The sequence below is a fragment of the Oreochromis aureus genome, linkage group 3 (genome assembly GCF_013358895.1).
Source record: "Oreochromis aureus strain Israel breed Guangdong linkage group 3, ZZ_aureus, whole genome shotgun sequence".
NCBI classification, from domain to species: domain Eukaryota; kingdom Metazoa; phylum Chordata; class Actinopteri; order Cichliformes; family Cichlidae; genus Oreochromis; species Oreochromis aureus.
Genome location: NC_052944.1, coordinates 119,847,933 through 119,875,886, shown reverse-complemented (window position 1 = coordinate 119,875,886; position 27,954 = coordinate 119,847,933). Strand labels below are relative to the sequence as shown.

The following is a 27,954-nucleotide window of genomic DNA, read 5'->3' as shown; positions in this document are numbered from 1 at the left end:
AACAGCGGGGAAGAGGGACGGGGATAAAGGGCAAAAAACAAAAACCAACAGAATAAGCAGACAAAAAATACATATATTGATCACCTGGATCACCTGTTGAGAAAGAAAAAAGAAAGCAAGCAGAAGAAAACAAGAGTAATAAACATCATCACAATGATCTATGGGAATATGACAGTAAATACTAAATATTAAACCTTATTGTGCAGCACGTAAGATCGACAGCGCACAGTGTGCTTTGAGGTAGGAGCCAAAAAGGGTGTAGTTTGTGTGTGTGATCGCCCGTGTGTACACCTGTGAGCATGGACGCGCTTGTTTTTTAAAAGGTTCCTTCATGTAATGATCTGCTAGAGGGTGTGGGGGGCCACTGCCCCGTCCTCCAGGGCATGAAGCAGGTATGGAGGAGATCAAAACTCCAGACATCCAGAGGCCCCCAGAACACAAGAGACCAAGGAAGACCAACAGAGGGGCAGCCGCACCACTATCCCAGAAAGAACTGAGGAGAGTCCCAGATGAGGGGTCACTCAGCAGCCGCGGAGCAGAAGCCAGGGGGGGTTGCAGTGACGTGCCCGTGAGCTCCGCCGGCAGCCAGCTGTGCCTGAGTGACCAAGGCTCGGGCCGAGAGGCCGAGGGCACCCCACCTCCGAAGTGGCCCGAGCGAGCCCCAGGCTCCAGGCCCCGATAAGCAGCCACCAAGGAGTGAGCCGGTGTGTACCTGGACGCCCATCCCGGACACAAAGAACCACCAACGCACCGATGTCTGGGGCGTCCGCCACCGGCAGGGGAAGTGGTGGGGGAGATAGGCCTCAAACCTTGGAGGGCCTGAGATGTCCCCAGAGAGGTGGCGTCTGATACCCAACCTGACATATAGACACAGACATACAGGCACACACAGATACAAACATCCACTCCCACCCTCATGCTCTCATATGCAATTACTCAACACTCACCCAACGTGGAGACAGACATAAAGAGACACTGTACACACAATCACACTCCCCAAGCATACTCTAAGCCTCAGGTCTAGGTACCCTTGCCCCTGGAGGGGGAAACTGCACCCAGACCCAGGTGGTGTTACCCTTTTCCCTGCGGTGGGGAGAAGCAGACTGCCCCGACTCCGCAGCAGCAGGGAGGCCCCACATTCCAGACCCCAGTCGGACGGCCAACTCCTCCTCCTAGCCCCCCCGCTCCAGCAGGCCGCAGAGAATGGGGGTGTGAGAAGAATCCAAACCTCCCTCCGCCCGCTCATATGTACTGTTGATGCATGTGTGTTCTAAGGTGCATTTAAAACCCAGGGGGGCCTGGAGCTACCTGCCAGAGAGCAGCAGGTAAGCGCATAGCCCCTCCTGCTAGCCCTCAATGTCTACGTGTATTTAAAATTGAGAGGTGGGCAACGACATCAGGGGTGAGGTGTACACCCTGATGGTCTTTTGGAGTCCGTGTAGCGTGCCCACCCCCAAGATCCTATATTTATGTGTTATGAGAGTGTGAGTAATGTGGATGTCTAAGTTGTGGGATGTCTTGATGCATTCTCAATCATCCAGGAAAGTAAATCTCAGTTGTGGGATAAAATTGAGGCACAGGCAGCCAGAAGGGGACAGGGGGGGGATGCCTCCCCTGCACCCTGGTGACACATCCCTACCCCAAGGCCCTGCATGTGTGGGTGATTGTGGTGGAGCGGGAAGAGGGAGGACCCCAACGATAGACGTTTTTATATCGTCATCCGATATATATCGTTATATCGAACAGCCCTACCTAGTTAACATTCCCAGAAACCATAAGCTGCTATTTAAATTGAACTTTCAGGTCCTCATTGATGGTATTACAGCTAAGATACAGTGGGATGCAAAAGTATGGGCACAAATAAAAAATGGAACTCAACATATTATTCAGAACAGTCGAAGAGTAGAACAGCTGGGAGCTTTGGGTAGATTTGTCCATGTGTTTATCAAGTACACAATTAAAATCACCTCCTAAAATCACATTAGTGTCAGAGATATTAGGTAATAAAATAAATACTTGTCGGAAAAATGCTGAGCTGTCAAAATTAGGGCCATATAAGTTCAGAAGAGTAACATGAGTAGAATGAATATAGCCAGTCACGAGAACAAATCAACCATTCAGGTCACTAACCTTGGACTCATGTCTAAATGGGACTGTTCTACGCATCAATAGAGCCACTCCACAGGCTTTACTAGAAAATGTTGACTAAAAAATCTAATTAGCCCAGCAGCACCTGAGCAGCTTCTTTTTAGTGGGTCCATGAAGCCTGTTGAAAAAGAAAGGTTTTCAGCTATGGGAGCAAAAATGGATAGGTCTGAAAGGCACAAAGCACCTCTAACTCGTTTTAAGATCCTAAGAGAATGACCTAGGAAAAAACTATTACTTAAAAGTTGGGTAGGTATGTTTGGCTTAGAAAACAGAATGGCATCAAGTGACGTACCAAAAATTGATTTAGCATTGTGCGCCTCTGTAAAAGGCCAAGAATAGTGATGCGCGAATCATGAACGAATCGTTCAATACTCGAGAATCACTTTACTGACTCGTGAATCATGATTCACAAGCGCAACTGACTCACTGACTCATCCCTGTTGCTGTTAGCAAACTAATTTCATTAGTAGAAATATATGTAGCTTATAATTCAAATTGTGAAGAAAAACACAACATCCAGTATCTTAACAAAAACATTTCTGCTCTGAACTGGAAGAAAAAACCCTGAGTAAAAGCTCACATCAAGGCAATAGCTCCTCGGTTCACAGTAGCATCGCTCTGCTAACATGCTAACAGCACATTTGAGCTACTCACCCCCTCCCTTCCTGTGCTGAATCGTAGAGCAAGCGAATCACTCATGACTCGCTAACCCCCTCCCTCCTGTGCTGAATCATAGAGCGAGCGAATCACTCATGACTCGCTAACCCCCTCCCTCCTGTGCTGAATCATAGAGCGAGCGAATCACTCATGACTCGCTCACCCCCTCCCTCCTGTGCTGAATCATACAGCAAGCGAATCACTCATGACTCGCTAACCCCTCCCTCCTGTGCTGAATCATAGAGCGAGGGAATCACTCATGACTCGCTCACCCCTCCCTCCTGTGCTGAATCATAGAGCGAGCGAATCACTCATGACTCGCTAACCCCTCCCTCCTGTGCTGAATCATAGAGCAAGCGAATCACTCATGACTCGCTAACCCCCTCCCTCCTGTGCTGAATCATAGAGCGGCGAATCACTCATGACTCGCTCACCCCTCCCTCCTGTGCTGAATCATACAGCAAGCGAATCACTCATGACCCACTAACCCCCTCCCTCCTGTGCTGAATCATAGAGCGAGCGAATCACTCATGACTTGCTCACCCCTCCCTCCTGTGCTGAATCATAGAGCGAACAGAATCACTCACTCACTCACTCACCCCCTCCCTCCTGGCTCGCAGCTACTTCTTCTTCTTCTTGGTTGGCAACCAATGTTAAGGCGCACTACCGCCCCCTGGCTCACAGCTCAGTGGACATTTAGATGAGAAAATATATATTTGACACATGTAAGGAAAATACTAATAAAATAAAAATAAACAAAAGAAATGTTCCTTTAGAAATTCTTTTGGTCTTTTTGCTCTATAAAATAGTTGTTTTCTTTAAGAATCACTCATCTTAGCAGTAGGATTTACATTAAAAGAGAAACAAATTAAGTTTGAGTGAAAATGTACATTTTTTGCACTCTCTGGTCAACTGACTCAGTGACTCAAATGACTCAAAAAACCCGATTCACTTTGGTGAGTGACTCATTAAAACTCGATTCAGTGAAAAGAATCAAATTTACCATCACTAGCCAAGAAGGACCGCATCCCTTCTGAACAGCAGGAACAGCTGAAACACATCCCACGTTCTGGCACTGCAAGCCCAATAGTAGTGCCTGAAAACTGGGAGGCCTAATCCGCCCTCAGAGGAGGGTTTCTGCAAGTGAGCCTTTGAAATTCTATGGGGTTTATTTGCCCAGATGAAAGACAAAATGATAGAATTGATAGTTTTAAAAAACGATGAAGTGAGAAAGATGGGTATGTTTTGGAAGAGATGAATAAATTTACAAAGTACTACCATTTTAATTATATTGACACGTCCAATTAGGGCTGTTCGATATAACGATATCTTTCGGATGACGATATAAAAACGTCTATCGTTTGATTTTATGCTATTGTTTGTTTCGTGGTGTCGCAAAATAAGCTGTTTACGGTAATATTTTTTCATCGTTTTGATGGTCACTGTAGTGGCTATATTAATTTCTTAAAGTTCTCTCTTTCTCTTATATTTAATATAACCGCACTATGGACGGACAAGCGCCTGTTTTTATGCCTTGCGGTTAGCAACAGCAAAGGTAACACCATCGCGTGTCCGCTTGTTTATGTTCCACATAAACCTTTCACAATAAAGCTCAAGATCCTGTGGAGACTTTTCAAAATAAACTGAATCACGTGAAAGAGCACATTATTTACAGATGAGAAGTAAAAAAGAGCCGCCAGGTGCTGAAAAATAAACCTTAGACTCAAATGTTAGAACAGGCTTTTCCCCGCAGCACGCGGTGTAATAAATACAAAGAAAACGGCGGCCGTTACAACTTTTGTCTAAAAATGTATCGTTTCGCGCATCTGTTAAAATACTCGACTCCAGGTACATGACGCGCAGCTGGAAACACTTCCCGCAATTCGAGCTGGCCGAGATTCACAGAATTTGTGATTTATATCGTTATCGTCACGATAGAATTCTTATATCGCGATATGAGATTTTGGTCATATAGCCCTACGTCCAATTAAAGAAAGTGGGAGAAGAGTCCATTTATCTACAGTGGGATGCAAAAGTTTGGGCAACCTTGTTAATGGTCATTATTTTCCTGTATAAATTGTTGGTTGTTACAATAAAAAATGTCAGTTAAATATATCATATAGGAGACACACACAGTGATATTTGACAAGTGAAATGAAGTTTATTGGATTTACAGAAAGTGCAATAATTGTTTAAACAATATCATAGAGTCAACCAGGTCGAGTGGGCCTATTTTGTTGGGGTACTGGAGAGGTTTCATCTAGGTGAACAGTTTATATCATGGGTTGGCATGATATATAGGCATCCTTCTTCTATCCTTACTAACCAAGCTAGATCAGCGCCTTTTCTTTTACATCGCGGGGCACGGCAAGGCTGTCCCTTTGAGCCCTTTGCTCTTGGCAATTGCGATAGAACCTCTTGCGATAGCTATTAGGAATGAACTCTCCATTGATCCTGTCCAATTGGGGAATATCAATCACTATATTTCTCTATATGCGGATGATGTTGTTTTGTACCCTGAGCGGTCTGTTCCTGTACTATTAGATCTGGTGAGGTCATTTGGGGATATCTCGGGTTATACAATGAACTGGCAAAGGAGTGAATTTGTGGCTTTGACTGCAAACCTCTATGTTGATTTTTTGAAAACTTTGCCTTTCAAAATTACAGACATACTGAAATACCTGGGTCTTATTTTGGCCAAAGATCCTAAATTGATTTTTTTAGTTGAATTATCTTGAAGAAGTTGAATATTTGAAAAGGGACATTGAGAAATGGAGGACTCTCCCTGTTTCCATGGTGGGTCGTGTCAATGCAATTAAGATGATTTCTCTCCCTAAATTCTTATCTATTTTTAAATTTACCTATCTTTCTGAATAACATTTTTTTTAAATTGATCAACTGAATAATATTGCCATTTGTTTGGGGCTTTAAAGCTCATAGGATATCATCCATGTAAGTCTAAACTTGAGGGTGGACTTGGTCTGCCACGTTTTCAGTATTATTATTGGGCTGCAAATGCTAGAACTCCTGCTTACTGGCAGGAAGGGTACAAAGAGGTCACATCTGCTAATAGATGAGGGGCCAATTTTTAAGTTCCTTCTGTGCTCTTCAGATTCTAAAAAGTTGTTTTCTGCTTTTGTGAATATTGTTTCAGAGTAGTCGAATTCTAAATCTGATTTCTTGAAGAATGCGTGGGAGGGGAAGCTGGGTTTGCAAATTGGGGACGAGGTGTGGTAGAGGAGTCTGTCTAGGATCCATTCCTGCTCTATAAATGCAAGATATCAGTTAATTCAATTCAAAGTGCTTCACAGACTTGACTATGCAAAAAATAAATTGCACAGAATTTTTCCTTCTATTAGTCCTATATGTGATCGTTGTAAACCTGAAGAAGGCTCTTCTACTCATTTATTTTGTACATGTCCCAAATTGTACAATTATTGGCTGGATATCTTTAAATGTTTCTCTGATATGTACAATTGCACATTAGAGCCGGATCCAGTAACTTCTTTGTTTGGGTCATCCTCTTCCCTTTTACGCCTCAGCTGCACAAACTACAGTTTTGTTCGGAGTGGTAATTGCTAAGAAAATTATTTTGACTTTTTGGAAGTCTGACACTGTGCCTCAATTTAAAATGTGGCTAACAGAACTGACTGCTTTATTGCACATGGAGAAGTTTAGATATGCATTAGAGGATAAACTTTATAAGTTCTTCGATGTGTGGCAACCATTTTTTAGATCATTTATTTAAACATAGTTCTCTCTGATCGGCCGCAAATAACTTAGTCTGCCACCCAAGCATTCTACTTGTGTTTATTGCCAGTGTTGAAGTAGTATTTTTGCTGTTGCAGTGGAATCTTTTTATTTGTGTGTTCTTGGTTTTGCTGTTGTTCTGTCTGGGGGGTTTTTTTTGTTTGTTTTTTGAGGTTTTTTTATACATCAGAAAATCTTAATAAACATATGTTTAAAAAAGGTCTGCAGGTCTGAGAGAGAGTGAATCATTGTGTCATGTCAAACACAGTAAGAGGAGCTGAAGCACAGATGTGAAGAGCAGATGTTCATCAGATTATGACCTCACTCTGTTTTGTCTTCATATACATTCAGTCTGTGTTTATGATGCAGATTTTCTGCTTTTATAATAACACATTTTATATTTTCTATCATCACAGACTGACTCAGTGTGGACTCTCAGAGACTCACTGTGAAGTTGTGGCCTCAGCTCTGAAGTCCAACCCCTCCCATCTGACAGAGCTGGACATGAGTCTGAACAAGCTGCAGGATTCAGCAGTGAATCTTCTGTGTGCTGGACTGGAGAGTCCAAACTGTCGTCTTGAGACTCTGAGGTGAGTTCACTAACTGCAGCTGTTGTTGTTTTTTATATTTCAGATCTTTGATTGATGTTTGAAACTTTCTTTAGTTCATAAATCTTCAGGATGTGTCTGAAGACAAATGTGAAAAAGTTTGAGTGCTTTCGGAAATGTTGTGTCTTTCCAAACAACTGAACAACAGTTTTTTCCTTTTTGCTCCAAATAGAAGTGACACACTTCATTTAAAGGCTGACAGAAGTGAAGTAGTGACTGGGATTATGTTTGACAGAACAGTTTTTTAGCCTCCACAGGTTCATGTTGTGCTCCATCAGTCAGTGAAGATGAAGTCAGTACTGATGAGGCTGTAGAGTGTGTGAGGGATGTGAATGAGGCTGTTGAAGATCTGATGATAGCAGATAAAAACAGGCTGCAGAGACTTTGAGCTTGTGTGGAAACAGAGAGATAGAAAAGAAAGACTTGAATGTCAAAGCTAATAAAGGTGAAGTTGTGAGCTGTGATGATGTTCATGTATCAGAAGCTGATATGGCTGCTACAGAGACGACCCACACACAAACATGACAGCAAAGCAGGATTCAGGCTCTGTGAGAGGATTTCAAACAGAAGCTGGAGAAGAGAAAGGACTACAGAGAGAAGGCAGCTGAGACCAGTCCAAGTGTTTACATGGAGACCAGACTAACATTCATTTATACATTAACGTACAGACGTGAATTGGACAATGAATCCATAGTTTCAAATGTAGAAATAGTTCTCAGTTCATTTACAGAGTTTAATACAGTTCATGAGGAAATGAGAAATGTTCCAAACAGCAGCTGAGAAGAAATCTGCTTCACAAAGTTGGATCCAATTCCAATAGTTTGTGATGCACTTGAACGCAGCGTGAGCAGTTCACTGCCTAACCCCACAGAGACTGTCAGTGTGGACTTTTCTTTATTTCTATTGGCTGTCATTGAGATTTCAGAGCAATCAGAGACTGTGGGTCTGTGTATGAAGTATAATTCATGTGCAGGAAACAGAGACAGCTGGCCTTCAAAGTAAAAGCTGCTTCTTTTGAAACATGCTGGTGGTAAAATGTAAGAAGAGCTGAAGCACATCAATGATCTACCTCCCTAAATATTAAACACAGTTGATATATTTGTGCGAGTGTTGCACAGCTGATTGTCGATGGCTGCGCCTACTGGAGTGTTGTGATTCAGGTGTGGATGTAATGACTCATTCATCTCATTTATTCCTTCCATGAAGCTCCTTTTTCTCTCTTTGGCCCAGCATTATTAAAAACAGAAGAACTGTTTTCACTTTGTAAAACATCTCAGACTCTTTCTGCCCATGTCTGACGCCTGTTGCATTATGGGTAACAGGGATTCCAGGCCAGTCAATCAGAGTAGACAATAAAGCCAAAGATGGCCTCCAGTGAAGGTGGAACATGATGGCTGACATGATTGCAGACTGGAGCCTGAACCAGGATCTGCCAGTTCCATGTAATCACATCATTTTAATGTCATTATGTTGTGGATCAGATGTGGAAACATCACTGCCTATTTTATTGTTCACACTAAATCCATGATGGCTCCATGTGGCCACGGCTGGATGTTCAGTTTACAGAACCGCGGGCACAGATGAGTGATGGACCCTCGCCAGCTGGATTTGAATGCTCGGCTTCTTTTCCTTCTTCAATAATTAGACATACACGGCACACAGTGTGTGTACAGAACAGCTGGAATCATTATGGAGGCCTCAGTGGAATATGGAAAGGAAGCATCACAGTACAGCTTCACTGAAGCTTTAAAGGCTCTGAAATGAAGTATGAAATATGAAATGAGAAATGAAGCAGCCAGAGATTCTTCATGAGTGGAAATCCACGGTGACTGTGAGCTGCTGCTACAGCCTCCAGATTAGCCAGCAGCTCATCCTGCTCAACATTTTCTCACCAGCTTTAATGGAAGTGTAATGTTTTCAGCTAGTGATGGTCAGGGTGGCCTCCCTCTCCTCTTCTTCTCCTCTTCCTCTTTCATTTGTAAAGCCACTTCTGCTGCTTTCATTCATTTGGAAGTCCTGTAGCTGAGTTTGGGAGAGACTAATAGCCTCGGCAGCAGAGGGGAGAAAGGCTGTAACACCACCACTTTAGTCTGTTCTACCTGTCACATCATTTTATCAGGAAACATAGTGTTACGTAAAGCAGTTTCACCCCGGTTCTTTTTTATTCCTCGGGCATCCAGAGACTATACCGGACTCAGTAGTGTTAAAATCTCCCAATTCTTTTAATCCTTGGGCTGAAGGAAGGACAATACTCAGTGTATAATTGCTCAATCAACAATCATTTATTTCCATACAATTCAACACTTATGAGCACAAGCCATCCGGATGGGGAGAGATGCATGAAGAGGGTCACAGCAAATCTCCAAATGGTGAAGGGTTACTCAGCTTCTTACAGCCTCTAGTGGCCCCCACCTAGTCGTAAAAATCTAAACCTTCACATGTTTTCTCTCTTACTGCGCGCCTAAGTTATGACCTCGGCTCCTTGTTTTTCTGCTCTCTGTAAAGGTGGGGGTATGGAATGTGGTCTGTCTCTTCTATTATCAGCACAAGGCCCTCTGCACCCAACATTCTTTTCATGGTTCAGCAGTATGAAATGTCAAGAAACAGTGTAACACATTCAACAGTGTCGAATCAATCCAATAGATCTAATGATTTTCACACTCTTTTAAGTCAGAAGTATAATGCAAACTAAAACTACAGATCACACACTCTATACTAAGGGGTATAATATGACCTACAGCAGTATCCTAATTCAACTACTTTGATTACAGATATAAGGTAACATATGATAACAGAATAATCTCACAGTAGTCATTTCGCGGACCAACTGTGTGGGGTGATGGAGCACCTCTTCAACCTGAGCCTGAGACTGGGAAGAGTCCCACAGCTCTGGAAAACCTCCTGTGTTGTTCCAGTGCCAAAGACTTCACGCCCCAAGGACCTCAACAGCTACAGGCCGGTGGCTCTGACATCCCACCTGATGAAGACCCTGGAGCAGTTGGTCCTGGCTCAGCTTCGGCGCCTGGTGAGCTCATCACTGGACCCACTTCAGTTTGCCTACCAGCCTGGCATTGGAGCGGATGATGCCGTCATTCACCTCATGCATCGTTCCCTTGCTCACCTGGAGACCGCTGGGAGCACTGTGAGAATCATGTTCTTTGATTTCTCCAGTGCCTTCAACACTATTCTTCCCTCGGTCCTGAAGGACAAGCTGGAGAACTCTGGAGTGGACCATCACCTCACTACCTGGATTTTGGACTACCTCACCGACCGACCACAGTATGTGAGGACTCAGGGCTGTGTGTCGGACAGGGTCGTCTGCAGTACGGGGGCCCCACAGGGAACGGTTCTGGCTCCGTTCCTCTTCACCATCTACACTGCAGACTTCTCCCACAACTCCACCCAGTGCTTCCTGCAGAAGTTCTCTGATGACTCTGCAATAGTTGGCCTCATCACTGATGGGGACGACAAGGAGTACAGAGGACTGACTCAAGACTTTGTGGATTGGTGCCAGCTGAACTACCTCCAGATCAACGCCAGTAAAACCAAGGAGCTGGTGGTAGACTTCATGAGGCACAAGCATCCTCCACTGCAACCACTGAACATCCAAGGTATGGACATCGAGGCTGTGGACAGCTACAGGTACCTTGGTGTTCATCTGAACAACAGACTGGACTGGACTCATAATTCAGAAGCCCTCTACAGGAAAGGGCAGAGCAGGCTGTACCTGCTGCGGAGACTCAGGTCGTTTGGAGAGGAGGGCCCACTCCTGAAGACCTTCTATGACTCTGTGGTGGCCTCAGCCATCGTCTGTGGTGTGGTCTGCTGGGGTGGCAGCATCTCTGCTGGGGACAGGAAGAGACTGAACAGGCTGATCCGAAGGGCCAGCTCTGCTCTAGGATGCCCTCTGGACCCAGTGGAGGTGGTGAGTGACAGGAGAATGGCGGCTAAGCTGTCATCCCTGTTGGACAACATCTCCCACCCCATGCAAGAGACTGTGACAGCACTGAGCAGCTCCTTCAGTGGGAGACTGCGGCACCCACGGTGTGGGACGGAGAGATTTCGCAGGTCTTTCCTCCCCACTGCTCTCAGACTCCACAACAAAGACTTTTGCAGCTGATCAAACACACACACGTGCAATAAGATATGTATATGTGCAATTTTTGTACAATTCTTCTTCTGACGAAGTTGTACTTTTGTATTTTCTTACTCAGTTGTATATAGCATTTGTATTTCTATTTTATTCTATTGTATATATTATTATATTCTAGTCTATTTTTATTCTATTGTATATAGTATTTTATTTTATTTTATTTTATTGCATTCCAGTGTTTTCTAATTTCTGCTACATAACTTTGCACTTTTGCTGTAACAAAACAAATTTCCCACTTGTGGGACTAATAAAGGTCATCTTATCTTATCTTATCTTACAAAACCTTTATTCATCTTGAGTTACGCATGCGCCTTCTAGAAGGAGAGACATGCAAGGCCGGTGTCCCACTGCAGATCGTCACTTCTTTGTTTGTTACAACCAGTTTTATAGAAGTGACCCCATCGTAAAACCCACATGGTGTATTGTAAACTCTGTGTTTGTGTATGTATGCACGAGCATGTGAGTGCCTGTGTATTCGCGTACCTTTGTGTATATGTGTGTGCACGTGAGTGAGTGTGCATGTGGGTGTATGTGTGTGGGGGTCAAGATATGACCCTGTGAACGCCTCCTTAAAAAGCCGGTGCCAGGAGTCCAGCGGTCTACCTAAACCAGGGGTCTGCAACTTTTAACATCCAAAGAGCCACTTGAACCCGGTTTCCACGCAAAAGAAAACATTGGGAGCCGCAAATACTTTTTGAAATCTAAAATGAAGATAACACTGTATATATTGTTTGTTTTTTTTACCTTTATGCTTTGTGTGAACAACTAAAGTAAGTAAGTAAAGTTTATTTATTAAGCGCTTTTCACAGACAGGCAGTCACAAAGCGCTGTACACAAATATTAAAATAAACAATAAATAGACATTATACACAATGTAAAAGATCAAATGTAAATAATGTAAAAAAAATATCAAATACGTAGATCAACAAAAGGCTTGTTTGAACAGAAAAGTTTTTAACTGCTTTTTAAAAGAATCCACAGAGTAAGTAAGGTGTGTTGCTTATGAAATCCATGAAGTGCCACAGAGAAAATTACATTTTATTTATGTAATTAACACATTTTGAACTCTCAAAGAAATATAACAAAAGGAAAGACACCCAGCTGAACTAAAATGATCCATGTAGCAAACAAAAACTGTTGTTAGCCGCCACCCTTATATCGCCTTTCTGCCTTTGGAGCCTTGACCTGACTTTTAAAAAATGATTGGAAAAAAGCACTATGCTGCTAAAAGATGAAAAAAAGATATTTGCAAAATTCTGCCTAAATATGTATTTTACCTGGTTAATGTGTGCGGCGGGGCGTGGTCTGCAGCGCCGCTGCAGGGGAGGCGGACGCACCTGAGCGGCACCCGCAATCACGCCTCGCCGCCTTAACGTCTGTGCTCTCTCTGCTGTTGTGTTGTTGTTGGTGTGTGTCGGGCTGTGAGCTGCAAAGCTACAGCCGGCTGTATGCGTACAGCAGCTGTGTGAGAAAAGTGGTCAATAAAGAGAAGCTGAAAAGCGTGTTCATGGAAACATCGTCGGGTCTGCCGTGATATGTTTACAATGAGACTTCTGCTCCTGAACCTCTGCGCACAGCATCTGCAAATCGTCTGTACCAAGTTGCTTTCATCTTTATGCAGGACTGTAAGCTGTCGTCTGTGAGGCGTGAGCGGTGTTTGTTTTTAACATAGTTCACTGTGGAGAACAGCTGCTGACATAATGTGGATCCGAAGGTCCATAATTGGCCTACCAGGGGTTGAAAGTCTCGATAAATGCACGGCGTTTCAGCGGGTACACCGGCTTCCGCGAGTGTGACTCTTATTTTGAGCGATGAAAAAATAATAAGATATAATTTTATTTTTATATTTCAAAATCACAATAATCTTCCAATTTAGAACTACAAATTAAAAAAAGAACTAAACACAAATAAAATACACTTTAGCTAAATGCTTCTAATTTATTTTCCCAAACCACGCGGAGCCGCACTATAAGGACTAAAGAGCCGCGGGTTGCCGACCCCTGACCTAAACAAAGGGCCCTTATACTTAAACAGATACAGAGTAAGTGTCCTCCCATAGTATAAATCTGAAAGAGAAGGTACGACCTCTCTCATGACCTTGGGATGTGTGTGCATGCCAGAACACTCTGGAAGGCACACAGAGTACTAGACTACTAAGGATCAGACCTCTATCATTATGCATTATAAAACTCTATTATATTGTAATAATTGTTTTCTTGTACTCACAATAGATATGCTCATGTTTTTACTATGTTTGGCTTGAAGAGCTAAAATGTAAGATCAAATGGTGCTTTTTATTATTGTGTTGGTTTAGTTTCCTGTCTCTTGGATGGAGCCCAGCTGTGTGTGGCCCCTGGGCCTGTGGTTCAGAGTCTGTGTTGGATAATCCGGCCCAGGATGAGGCCAAATTTACATGGGATTAAATGTCTGCCAGATGTTTGAGCTTCGTGTAGTTTAATTTCAGCTTCATTTTCATTTCATTTCACTTTTCATTTCCAAATTTCACACGTTGTTCAGGCGGCATCGACTGTTGAAGAACGAACTCACAGCTGTCAGCAGACATTTGCATCAGCACAGCAAAGAAGAAATAAAAGGGAAAAAAAGGGAAAAAAAAGAGAGAAAAAAAATGCATCAGCACAGCAATAAAAGCAGGAAATCCCTCCCCCCCCAAAATGCTCCGTCAGCTGATTCATGACAAATGCCAGTTTGTGCTTCATCATTACCCAGTGTACCTCTGTGATTATTGTCATCCTGTGTGACTGGATTAACCCCACATTAACCCTGGACTAACAACACTGGTCTCTATGTGCAGCTGGCTGTGAGATCAGTGCTCAGGGACCGTCTACAAAGTGTTGTTGTTGGACTTCAAATATGTCCATTTCTTTCACACTTCACCTTTAAAAGTGAAGCCATTGTCACGATCGGGCGAATTACACACAGTAATTCGGCGTGCCCGTGTGGCGTGCTGGCTAGACCCAAACGCGGCGAAGGCTAGCGGTGGGTTGGAACAGACACGCAGTTACTCTAGTAACGATCAGTGCACGAAGCGTGGCTTCGGAACTGGCGTTACAGACGGAGAGCGAGCGGAGCCGGGATGAGAAAAAGAATCGAGAGGAAAAACACTCACAGTTGCTGAATCAGGCGGAGACTGACGTAGGCAAGGTTTCGGAGCTCCTGACATGAAGAGAACGATGTCTGAGCGGCGAACAGGTGGGTGGCGTCTCTCTTTTAAACCCGGCCCCGTGATCAGCTGATCACCGGCTGACAGGACCCCCCCCCCGAAGATCGGCACCCGACGGTCCAGGACGGCGGCGACGGAAATCCGAGATGAGGGAGGGATCCAAGACGAAGCGGGACGGCACCCAGGAGCGCTCCTCCGGACCGTAGCCAGCCCAGTCCACCAAATACTGGACCCCCCGACCCCGGGCACGGGAGTCCAAGATCCGCCGGACAGTGTAGACAGGACCCCCATCAACGAACCTGGGCGGGGGCGGGGCCGGGGAGGGGGGCGCCAGCGAGGAAGTAATGCGCCGTTTAAGCTGCGAGACGTGGAAAACCGGATGGACCTTCATGGCGGGCGGAAGCCGGAGACGATAAGTCACGGGGTTGAGCCGGGCAGTGACCTCGTATGGGCCAACGAACCTGGGAGTGAGCTTCTTGGACTCGGTGTGGAGCCGCAGGTGCCTTGTGGAGAGCCAGACACGATCCCCCGGCTGAAGAGGATGAGCCGGGCGGTGGCGGCGACGATGCTGCTAGGCGTACAGAGCGTTGGCTCGGGAAATGGCAGCCCGCGCCTCGATCCAGGCCTGACGACAGCGGCGGACCATCCGTTCAGCAGCAGGCACGTCGACCTCCGCCTCCTGGTGGCTGAAGATAGGAGGATGAAAGCCATGACAGACTTCAAAGGGCGAGAGACCGGTGGCAGAAGAGACGTGAAGGTTATGAGACAGCTCAGCCCACAGCAGGTAACGAGGCCAAAGCGACGGTTGGGCGGAGACGAAGCACCTCAAGAAGCGCCCCAGTTGTTGATTGGTCCGTTCAACCTGCCCATTGGTCTGAGGGTGATAGCCGGATGAGAGGCTGGGAGATGCTCCAATCAGGCGGCAAAAGGCCTTCCAGAACCTGGCGGTGAACTGGGGCCCCCTGTCGGAGACTATGTCCTTGGGGAACCCGTGAAGCCGGACGACATGGTCTAAGAAGAGCTCAGCTGTCCGTTTGGCGGAAGGGAGGCCGGCCAGGGCGACCAGGTGCACCGCCTTAGAAAACCGGTCTACAAAGGTGAGGATGGTGTCAAGACCGTCCACGGATGGGAGGCCGGTAACAAAGTCAAGGCCGACATGGGACCAGGGACGTCCCGGCACAGGGAGAGGGCAAAGGTCGCCAGCGGGAGGCTGAGTGGAGGACTTAGCCCGAGCACAGGTGTCACAGGCGGAAACGAATTCACGGACGTCCCGAGTCATGGAGGGCCACCAGAAGGCACGACGGAGGAGCTGGAGGGTCCTGTCAGGCCCCGGGTGACCAGAGAGCGGGGAGGAGTGAGCCCAGAGCAAGGCCTCCTGACGGCACCGGGATGGTACATAGAGTCTCCCAGCAGGGGTGTCAGGCGGAGGTGGTTCGGCGGTCAGGGCATCCCGGATAGAGTCCTCCAGGGGCCACCGAAGGGGGGCAGCGAAGCAATGAGAAGGTAGGATAGGTTCAGGGTCTGACGTGAGGTCGTCCTGGGCGAACTGTCTGGAGAGAGCGTCTGCCTTACCGTTCTTGGAACCAGGGCGGTAGGCGAGGTGGAAGTTGTAAGGCTCAAAGAATAAGGCCCAACGGGCCTGCCTTGGGTTGAGTTGCTTGGCAGAGCGAATATGGATCAGGTTCTGATGATCAGTCCAGATCAGAAAAGGGTCTTTCGCTCCCAGGAGCCAATACTGCCACTCTTCTAAGGCCCACTTAATGGCCAGGAGTTCTCGGTCTCCGACACCATACCGTTGCTGCGTGGGAGAAAATTTCCTTGAGAAATAGCAGCATGGGTGAAGTTTTCCATCCGGGCCGTGTTGAGAAAGGATGGCGCCAGCGCCAACATCGGAGGCATCCACCTCCACTACAAAGTCTCTGGCAGGATCAGGGTGGAGCAGGACGGGGGCCGTAGTGAACCGGTGGATAAGGTCTCGGAATGCCTATTTTGCACCCGGGGAGAGGCAGAAGGGCTTAGGCAGGTTAGCTGGTTTGGTGAGAGATGTCAGTGGGGCGACAACAGAGCTGAAATTACGGATAAAACGCCGATAGAAATTGGCAAAGCCCAGGAAGCTCTGTAGCTGCTTAAGGCTGGAGGGCTGAGGCCACTGGGTCACCGCTTGGACCTTTTGCGGATCCATGGTCAGGCCATCGGAGGAGATGGTGAAGCCCAGGAAGGGGGTGGACCGCTGATGGAAAGCACACTTCTCCAGTTTGCAGAACAGCTGGTACTCGAGCAGCCTGCTCAGCACGGCCCTCACATGGCGAACATGGTCCACTTCGGTGCGGGAGTAGATCAAGATGTCGTCGAGATAAGCAAACACCCACCGGCCTAGCATATCCCGCAAGACATCGTTGATCAGATGTTGGAAGACAGCAGGGCTGTTGCAGAGGCCGAAGGGCATCACCAGGTACTCCCAGTGCCCGTTAGGGGTGATGAAGGCCGTCTTCCATTCATCCCCTTCCCTAATTCGCACCAAGTTATAGGCGCTGCGTAGGTCTAGTTTGGTGAAGATGCAGGCCTGGGAGAGGGAATCGAGTGTGGTGGACAGCAGAGGAAGAGGATGGCAGTTCTTGATAGTGACTTTGTTCAAGCCCCGATAGTCTATACAGGGGCGGAGCCCGCCGTCTTTCTTCTTGACAAAGAAGAATCCAGCAGCAGCAGGAGAGGTAGAGGGGCAAATGAAGCCTTGTTGGAGAGCCTCAGCAACGTACTCCTCCATGGCCTTATTCTCTGCGGGCGACAGAGAAAACAGGCGACCACGGGGAGGGACCGCTCCCGGGAGGAGCTCAATGGCCATGTCGTAGGAGCGATGAGGAGGTAGAGTAGAGGCTCGCCTCTTACTAAAGACCTCAGATAGGTCGTGATAAGCCGGAGGGATCTTATCCAGATCAATGGGCTCCGGGGGAGAGGCCTCTTCTGACTTCGAGTTCTTTTGGGTCCGAGAGAGAAGGCAGCGGCGTGGACACTGGGGACCCCAACCCAGGATTTGGCAGGAAGACCAGGAGATGTGGGGGTCGTGTTGACGGAACCAGGGGTATCCAAGGATGAGAGGTGAGGAAGTGGCCGAGACTACTAGAAACCGGATCTCCTCCTGATGATCCCCGATAGACATGCGAACCGGCTGGGTCTGGAACTGGATCGGGTAGGGTTGGAGGGGTCGCCCATCTACTGAGGTCACTGGGAGGAATCGATCCACAGGAGTTAATGGAATGCGAAGTCGGGAGGCTAGTTTTTGGTCGATGAAGTTCTCAGCGACTCCGGTGTCCAGGAGGGCTTCAGATGAGAACTGTTGGCATTTCAGGTGAAATATTACTGGTAACAGAAAGCGGGAGGGGTCAGAGGAGGGCGAAAGGCCAGGTGGGACACCCCCGCAGTCTACCTGGCGTCGTCGTTTCCCGGACGTAGCGGGCACTGGGGACGACGGTGTCGAGCTGACCCACAGTAGGCGCAGAGACCCTCATGCCAGCGTCTCTCTCTCTCCTCTTTGGAGAGTCTGCCCAGCTGCATGGGCTCCTCGCTGGATGTACTGCTTGGGCTAGCAGCGGCTCCTTCAGAGGGGGGAGGAGGCTGCGAAGACGTGGCCCTCTGAGGCTGGAAGGGTTTGAAGGCCCGAGGGGTGTGGCGAGGCCGCGACATCACTCGTTGGTCAATCTTCAGGGCGAGGTCCACGGCCTCATCCAGGGTTTTAGGGGCCTCACGGCCGGTCATCTCATCTCGGATGTAATCAGCCAGCCCCTCCAGAAAAATGGAGCGTGAGAAGCATCTCCCACTTTAGCTTAGCGGCCAGGGTGCAAATTGAGAGGCAAAGTGACAGGCGGGTCGACTGCCCTGGCGTAAATGAAGCAGCTGTGACTCCACCTCCACTTCACTGCTCGGGGAACAAATGTCTTTTTAATTCCTCCACAAACAGGGCATAGTCATTGCAAGCTGCAGATTTATTGTTGTAAGTAGCCGCGGCCCATTCCTGAGCCTGGCCAGACAAGAGAGAGGTTAGCATTGCAACTTTTGCACGGGTGGTGGCGTATTTAGTGGGCTGACATTCAAACAGCATGTCTAAAGTGGCAAGCAAACCATCAGGCCGGCCATCAACTCCGTTCCACTTATCTGGTAGTCCGATCCAGGGCTCCGCGCTCACCGGCGCCGGCTGACGTTGCAGCGAGGTGACGGAAGTGGAAAGTTGGAGGACAGTTTCGGTGAGAGACTCCATTTTTGTGCTCATCCGATCTACCACACCGCGAAGATATAGTACTTCGGCTTTCAGCTGTTCGAATTCCGCTGGGTCTATACGCGGCTCAGACATCCTGTCACGATCGGGCGAATTACACACAGTAATTCGGCGTGCCCGTGTGGCGTGCTGGCTAGACCCAAACGCGGCGAAGGCTAGCGGTGGGTTGGAACAGACACGCAGTTACTCTAGTAACGATCAGTGCACGGCGCGTGGCTTCGAACTGGCGTTACAGACGGAGAGCGAGCGGGCCGGGATGAGAAAAAGAATCGAGAGGAAAAACACTCACAGTTGCTGAATCAGGCGGAGACTGACGTAGGCAAGGTTTCGGAGCTCCTGACATGAAGAGAACGATGTCTGAGCGGCGAACAGGTGGGTGGCGTCTCTCTTTTAAACCCGGCCCCGTGATCAGCTGATCACCGGCTGACAGCCATGTGGTTCCTTGAATGAAAAACACGACTTTTTCATGTTTTTTATGATAAATGTACGACTTTAATATGAAAATTCAGAGTTTATTCTCTTGTTGTGTTTGTTTGAAGCTGCTTCCTGTTGGCTTCAGCTGTTTGGAGTTTCCATTTTCTAAACTTCTACATTCTGAACCTTCTTCAGCTCTGAACAGATTATGAAACACTGAATGATTTCAAGCTCACACTTTGTCTAATAAACTTACATCTTTCATTCTTTATACAGATTGTATCGCTGTGGTTTGTCAGAGATCAGCTGTGATTATCTGGCAGCAGCACTGAAGTCCAACCCCTCCCATCTGAGAGAGCTGGACCTTAGCAGAAACTACCTGCAGGATCCAGGAGTGAAGCATCTGTGTGGTTTCCTGGAGAGTCCAGGATGTGGACTTGAAACTCTGAGGTCAGTCAGCATGTTTTAGTTGTGCTGAGATGAATATGATGTGAAAGTTGTGCTGACACTAAACCGCAGACATCAGGCTGATATTATACTGATCCACACTGAGGATCTTCATGGTAAAGTCTGTTTTCTTCTTCTCTGGTTTAGTCCATTGACTGCAGCAGAACAATGTTCACATTTCAAACAGTGACACATCGTATGCGGCGCCGAGCGGTGATTAACTGTGTAGCGTTCTTCCTATTTCTAAGTATCAGACACAACCATGAATAATCTACAGCTGACTCTCTTCAGCAGGTCAAAGGTCACAGCACACATCAATCTGTGAAACAGAAACCATTTGGAGAAGGAATTATTGCACATATACAAACTGACACTGCTGCATGGCATGCTGGGTAATGCTGACTAAAATGTTAAAATGGAATTCCAGTTTTTGTATAAATATAAATGCCTGCAGACGATTTCTCTCCTCTGAGTTTTGACACCTTTGACTTTATGAATGAGAAAATGACTCGTAGCGTCAGATCATTAGAAAGTGGCGATAAGGAGCCAAATAATGTGAAATCTGTCTTTTAGTCGCTTTTCCTTCTGTCCTCCTCAGTGTGTTGAGGCAGCCACACAGCAAAATCTCCAGTGTTAAATTAACACTGGAGAGTGTCTATATGTGTCCACTCCTTTGAGTGTTAAATAACACTGTTGAGCGTTAAATGAACACTTTTGACAGTGTTGTATTTTTAAAAGTAACCTAGTCAGTTTTGCACTAAGCAGCGCTGATTTTCTAACACTGAAATATTTCTAACATTTTGAGTTATTTTCCAGTGTTAGAAAATCAGCACTGCTCAGTGTTAGTCATTGTAAATCTTGAAAACACCTAGGTTACTTTTAAAAATACAACACTGTCAAAAGTGTTCGTTTAACGCTCAACAGTGTTATATTTAACACTCAAAGGAGTGGACACATATAGACACTCTCCAGTGTTAATTTAACACTGGAGATTTTGCTGTGCACCACTGCTCTGTGAAATAAATAAAGTTATCATTGGATCGCAGTTTTTTCTACATCAGCAGATCAAACTTCAGCAGATGGTTCAGCATGTCTCTGGTTTGTCATTTGCCATGATAATTATCTCTGGTTCACCCAATCAAGACTCATTAAGGTAGATCTGGAACTAACTCTCCGTGCCTACCCTCTGACCAGAGTCCCTGTCCTTGTAGGAGCTATCAAACCATCCAGAGATATCCAGCCTAACAAATAAGGAGAGATCATGATGATGAACTGAACAGGATTCATTAATGAACAGAGTTTAGTCAAGCTGTTTGGTGATTGGACTCTGAAGGCCAGTCATGGCTGAATGGATTCCCAGCAGTGAGAGGGATTAGGCAGGACCCCCGAAGTCTAGACGCTGTCACGATCCTGGGTCTTATGACCCAGTGTTTTGAGTTTTGATGTTTATATGATTAAGCTCATTAGTTCTAGTTCTTTGTTATTAGATTTCCCTTGTGTATTCCAACCCCTGTTAAGTCTCCCCTGCCTTCATGTGTTTCATGTCTGTGTCTTACGTTGTCAAGTTCAGGTTGTCATGTCTGCGTCTCATGTTTCCTGTTTTATTTTGAAGAGATCTTGTGTTCCTGTGTTCATCGTGTTTAGTTTTACTCTTCCACTGAGGTCGTTATGTTCATGTGTGTCAGCTGTTCCCCCATGTGTTCCCACTTCTCTCATTAGCCTCCTGTGTGTATTTAGTCTGTGCCTTCTCATTCAGTCTTTGTCGGATCGTCTGCGTTGTTCCCATGCCATGTCCTGTGTTCAGGTTTTCATACAGCCTCATCATCATCGCCATGTTTAGAGTTTTGTTTGTTTTTCTATTTGCCAGAGTTTTTCATAGTTCGTGTTTCCTTTCTAGTTCACCCAGTTTAGGTTATTGCTTAGTTTGTATTGTTTTTGCCCTTTTATTTTGTACTGTTCTGTCTGCCTTAATAAACGGTTCACCATCAGTTAAGTTTTGAGTTTGAGAATGTCTGCACCTGGGTCCACTCCTCACACTCCACGCAGTTTGCCTCGGCAAACTGTGACAGACGCTGGTGATGGAGATGAAGAGGGAGGTTTGGATGGAACCTGAGTAACATCGGAGAGGTGGAGATGGGAAGGAAGTGGGTTGGAAGAAGAAGTCTGCCACAAGAATGACAGATAAGCAGTGAGATTTAAAGTATGTGGAGTGGAGGCTGATTGGCAAGAAGAAGGCTGCAGAAAGATGGTTGGACTAGATCAGTGATGTCAGCAATATGACAAAGAGGAAGTGATGTCAGCTTAGATTAGCCACCAAACGCCCAGGAAGCAGACAGATGTGTGATTACAGATGTTTGTTATTGAATTTATACATAAGTTTCATTTTGGGCTCAGCTTGAATCTAAAATCTGAAGCTGTGCAAGTGTGTTTGTTCATGAAGCAGTTTTCAGTGTGCAGCATCGTATCAAACAGGAAGTAAAACACTGAGCAGAATTCTGTATCTTCACTGAGGGTTGGTACGACTGACAAAGACACAATCACAATAAACAGGAAGTCCTTTTCACAGTAACCACGGAAACCACTGATGACTCTGATCACATGCTGCTCCAGCCACCTCAAAGCTGATTGGACATGAAAGATCACATGTCTCAGTGATCTGGATCTGCTGAATGGATTCAACAGGGACATTAAAAACATGCCACGCTTAGGAGGTAGGCTGAAATCAGAAGGTGAAGTGTGGGAATCGGTTAAAAGGCACTGGAAGAGTTTAAATTCAAACGTGGTGAATGAAATCAATTAATGACAAAGTCTAACGAGGACGTTAACAGATATGAAGAGCTGAAGAACACAGGAAGAAGAAAACCTACAAAGTAAAACACTTACTGAGTGAAACTCACAGGAAGTGAGGTCAGTGGGAATGTTGGCTCCACCAATCAGAGGAGGCGTGGCAGTAATTTACTGTGGTGCGTTAAAGGTTCCATCAGAGAGCTGCTCGTTCATGTTCAGCAGTCTGCCCTGACATGGTGACACCATCAGCTCCTTTTACAAATCATTGATCCCTTTGAGCTCCAACCAGGAGAGATGAGGTCATCACAGCATCATCAGCTAAACAGTGATGAATCTTCAGGCCCTGACGGCTGCCAGCTGACTGTTAGAAACTGTGTCTGGATGACATCATCAACCTTTAACCTCAGTTTGTAATCCAGGTTTGAAGGACGTCGTTCTGTGCCACTCCTTTTGCCATGGACTCGTGTGCTTCTGATATAAAAAAGGACATAACTGTGATTTAAATGATTATATTATATTAGACTGAATTATAGAGCAACATGTGCAGTGAGGGGTCTTCAGATGTGAGACAGACATGCACAGAGAGATCACTGACAGCAGTAACACATCAGACATATTCCATCAGGTCCAAAAGAAAGCAGCACAGAGGGAGTGTGGGTTGGCTCTGATCTCAGTAAAGCTGATATCTCTCTCTCTCTATAGATATATAGATATAGATAGATAGATAGATAGATAGATAGATAGATAGATAGATAGATATAGATATGTATAGATAGATATAGATATGTATAGATAGATATAGATATGTATAGATAGATAGATATAGATAGATATGTATATATATATGTATATATGTAGATATATAGATATAGATAAGATGACATGAAAGTTCTGGGTTTCTTGTTTCAGAAGGTGAAGGGAAAGAAGAAGTGTGGAAATGGGAAAACAAAAATCCCGATCATGAAACTGCTGTGAAGAGTGTTCAAAGCCAAGATGTGTCCAGATTATGTTCTTATCAGCTGTTTGCACCTCCACAAAATCCCTCATGACTGAATAAACTGAGGTCGAAACTGATACGACTTTAATGTGAAACATTCAGAGTTTTTTCTCTTGTTGTGTTTGTTTGAAGCTGCTTCCTGTTGGCTTCAGCTGTTTTTCTAAACTTCTACATTCTGAACCTTCTTCAGCTCTGAACAGATGATGAAACACTGAATGATTTCAAGCTCACACTTTGTCTAATAAACTTACATCTTTCATTCTTTATACAGATTGAGGGGCTGTGGTTTGTCAGAGATCAGCTGTGATTATCTGACAGCAGCACTGAATTCCAACCCCTCCCATCTGAGAGAGCTGGACCTGAGCTGGAACAAGCTGCAGGATTCAGGAGTGAAGCATCTGTGTGGTTTCCTGGAGAGTCCAGGATGTAAACTTGAAACTCTGAGGTCAGTCAGCATGTTTTAGTTGTGCTGAGATGAATATGATGTGAAAGTTGTGCTGACACTAAACCGCAAACATCAGGCTGATATTATACTGATCCACACTGAGGATCTTCATGGTAAAGTCTGTTTTCTTCTTCTCTGGTTTAGTCCATTGACTGTAGCAGAACAATGTTCACATTTCAAACCTTCAAAGCAGAAGAAAAATCCACTGGATAATTCACTGTGAAACTCTAAAACTCTTCATTCCACCTTAAAGTCTGTCTGACACTGAAATCCAAAGCAAAATGTGTGTTTGCTTTACAGACAGCAGTCCAACACAAACATACACACATCATCCAAAACACAGTCCAACATCCAAATCTCCTCCACTGCCAGCATGAATGATGGGAAAGAGAAGGAGGAAGACTCTGACATTCAGGGTTAGAATGAGTTTCATGAAGCAGACTGTGAAGATCAAAGCTGCATTAGAAGCTTACATGAATGAATGAGTGGACAGAAGTGGACAGAGATCATCTGAAGAACTTCAAAGGCTTTAAATCAGCACATTTCTCTTTATTCTTCATCAACTCTGTTAGTTTCTATCAGTTTTCTGTGTAATGAAGCTAACAGCAGGCTAATAAGATGCTGACCAGTAGGTTTCTATTAAAGGTTGTAATTTGTATATTAAAAAGTGCTTTGGCTCAGCAGGGATCAGCTTACAGGTAGAATACAGCTGCTGGATGTGATTAGCATGTCATAGCTATCTACCAAACTGCTAACTGGGGAATTTTAGGCCATCTATGAGTCCTTTTTGCTAACTGTTTAGCTGTCATAGGGCAAGAGGCGTGGTCCACCTGCACAGGTGAGCAGTCCATCACAGGGCCAACAGAGAGAGACAGAGAAGCACTCTCTCACATCCACACCTACAGCCAATTTAGAAGCACCAATGAACCTAAGCAGCATTTCATTGGACTGTGGGAGAACATCCAACCTCCACAGAAAGACCCAGCTGACCAACAAGCTTCAACCTACAACCTTCTTGCTTTAAGGCACTAGTGCGAACCACTTTTCCCCATTTCAGCCCAAATCCTGCATCTTCCTGTTTCTGACTCCAGGCCAGCTCCACTAACACTTTCTCATCAGACACTGCCACCTAGTGGAGGAAGTCTTAGTTCCATTTGAAGCTTCAGATTCCAGTTAGTTCCTTTACAAAGAGGTGATTCAGCATCACATTCATCTTTGCTCCTTGTTCTGCATCCCCACCATGGACTTCATTCCTTTCCAAGCCAGCCTTGAGTGTCCTTTATTCAGCTCATCCTCTGCTTTACTTTTACACCTGATTTTAGCTGCTTTATCTCTCTTTCAACAAGTTTCTGTGCCTCAATCTTTTTCTTCTCTCCCTCATAACAAGACAGCTTCTTCTAACTGAGAACATGTTGGAGTGATTTACTAATCCAGGGCTGCTTATTGGGGAAAATACTTCCTGTTTTCAAAGTAATCCCAATTTTTCCCAGAAAGAAATGTAAGTGAGAACATGAGCCTTTAGAAAGTCCCAGTGGGTGCAGTCAAAGCAGTCCCTCAGTCCCAGTATAGAGTCTTTGGTCCAGACTGGAACCACTGTGTCCTCAGTTTGAGCTCTCTTCAGTCCTGTGACCTGACAGACCCAGAGGGGCCATCACATCACATGTAGAAGCTCCCCTAATGGAGCCACAACACATGTCCAATACTTAGTCTGTCTTGTTGGACCAACTGGAAGAAATGATTCAAGGACTTGGTCACAGAACAGAGATTCAAATCTCCAAAATCCAACTGGCTGCATCAGGACATATAGTCTGAAACTCTGCACAGTTTCCTGTTTGAAGCTGCTTCCTGTTGGCTTCAGCTGTTTGGAGTTTCCATTTTCTAAACTTATACATTCTGAACCTTCTTCAGCTCTGAACAGATGATGAAACACTGAATGATTTCAAGCTCACACTTTGTCTAATAAACTTACATCTTTCATTCTTTATACAGATTGGGGAACTGTGGTTTGTCAAAGATCAGCTGTGATTATCTGGCAGCAGCGCTAAAGTCCAACCCCTCCCATCTGAGAGAGCTGGACCTGAGCTGGAACAACCTGAAGGATCCAGATTTGAAGCAGCTGTCTGATCTTCAGCAGAGTCCAGACTACAGACTGGAGACTCTGCTGTAAGTAGAGTGATGGAGTGAGTGGGTGGTGCTGTCAGCAGTATTGTACTAAACACAGTCAGTGTGAAACAAAGATCCAGTGTTTCCTGTAAAGCTGCAGCTTCTCAGTGAAGCTGTGAGAGGAGAATGGTGACAGGCTTCAGGATTGGACACAAACACTTCCTGTTTCTGACCTTTATGGTCACCATGGTAACAGCTGACACGCTCTGATCAAACACTGTCAACAGCCAATCAGCACTCTGAACAAAGCAGCACACAGACCAATGACTGCATTCATTTCCAAGTTTAAAGCAGTGAAGAACACAGTCTGTTGGTGAGGAAGAATTTAGTGAGAGCAGATGTTTGGATGGAATTCCTCCAGTTAACAGCTGGAACCGTCCATCTGGATTGTTGGGTTTCCTACAGAGCTCAGAGTGGACACACCAAGGTTCTTCTAATGAATGAAAGTCCAAACTCAAACTAGGAGGGAAAAACATTTTCATAAAATGATGAAGAGTCTCTGGAATCACTTATTTATCTCCTCTGCTCTTCCTCCTTCTCTCTGCAGGTGGAGCTGATGATGGTAAACAGGACGGTGTGTGTGCTGAGAGAGGATGAGCTGTGTCCTGGTGATCCAGAGAGGTTGAAGCAGCAGCAGCTTGTGTGTAGAGACGCTCTGACTGGGCCATGTTAGTGGGAGGTGGAGAGGAGAGCTTCATCCAGCAGTGACTGACAGAGGAATGAAGTGCAGATGACTGTCAGTGCTGCAGAGTGAACTGCTCTGAGAACAGCTCCACTGTCAGACACAATGTAGAGTCCAGCATCATCCCTGTGTGTCCCTCTGGATCTGACAGAGGATCATCAGTGTATCTGGACTGCTCTGCTGCTGCTCTGTCCTACAGTCTCTGCGCAGTCTCTGTCTGACTCTGGCTTCAGGCCCTCCTGGATCAAACTCACCTGGAAAGGCTTTCAAACATCACTGAATATATTTAAATGCAGAATATATTTGATATATACTGTAGATGTACTGTAGAGTTGCAGTTTGTCTCTTGTAAATACAGTCTGTGAGCAGCTATGAGCTGAAAGATCTTTCTAGAAACCCGAAATGTTTTCACTCTTCTGTTGGTTTTTCATATATTTACAGAACATTACATATTACATGTAGAGCAGTCGATCAGATAAAAATGATTCAGTACACAAAAAAAGTTAAAATCTTCTCCCAGGTGGACGTATTCATGCTTTTCTACATAATAACAGGACATATGTGATCTGACCGCTGATGTGGTTGCTGTGCTGCTGGTCTTCAATCATTTAAATAACAGAGACATCTAGTGGTTCAGAGGGAGAACTGCAGGAGGTGGAGCAGTGTTTTCACATTGAAAACTTTTTTTCATTATTATCTTTTTAGGCATATGTGCAAATATAACAACACTAAATTAAATGCCACAAATGCAGAGCTGAAAAAATGAACCCAAGGGGAGATTTTTTTTTTTTTTCGGGTATCCAAATCAGATGCTTTAAAGTATCATATAGTTTCTGCGGTTTGTTTCTTACAAAACAGAGTTCCAAGTACAATAGTGCTGGAAGCTGTTAACATCAGAGTCTGTAATAAGAACAACATTTAAGCCACCTTTACTGAAGAGCTGATGTGGGATCCAGGACCAAAATAAGTCCCTGTATTTGATCCAGGATCTCAACCAATTTATTTTTAAGGCGGTCAAAGTCAACAGCTTAGTATCTTGGATCAAATGTTTCTTTTTCATGTAGTGAGGTTTATTTCTGCAGATAAAATTAAAGTTGATTTGATTAACATTATTAAATTCCGTTCTTTTGAATTCTTTTGGCGACAGAGAAAGACTTCCGACTCGTCGTGGTCAAGTTCAAAAAATGATCTTTATTTTACATTTCCGGAAATGGAGACCTGTCACACGAATACACACGCTCAGGTCTGAAAG

At 45.4% G+C, this 27,954-nt stretch overlaps 1 protein-coding gene across 1 annotated transcript in view; it reads left to right on the top strand.

Moving 5' to 3' along the window:
• LOC116325049 (NACHT, LRR and PYD domains-containing protein 12-like) overlaps window positions 1-26,751 on the top strand; it is a 36,483-nt gene extending 9,732 nt beyond the window's left edge. Inside the window, exons 2-6 of the mRNA XM_039608468.1 lie at window positions 6,972-7,145; window positions 19,458-19,631; window positions 23,684-23,857; window positions 25,847-26,020; window positions 26,568-26,751. Of these exons, the coding sequence (XP_039464402.1) occupies window positions 6,972-7,145; window positions 19,458-19,631; window positions 23,684-23,857; window positions 25,847-26,020; window positions 26,568-26,577 (706 nt within the window). The 3' untranslated portion in view covers window positions 26,578-26,751. The remainder of the gene's footprint in view (window positions 1-6,971; window positions 7,146-19,457; window positions 19,632-23,683; window positions 23,858-25,846; window positions 26,021-26,567) is intronic.
• Window positions 26,752-27,954: the final 1,203 nt, after the last annotated feature.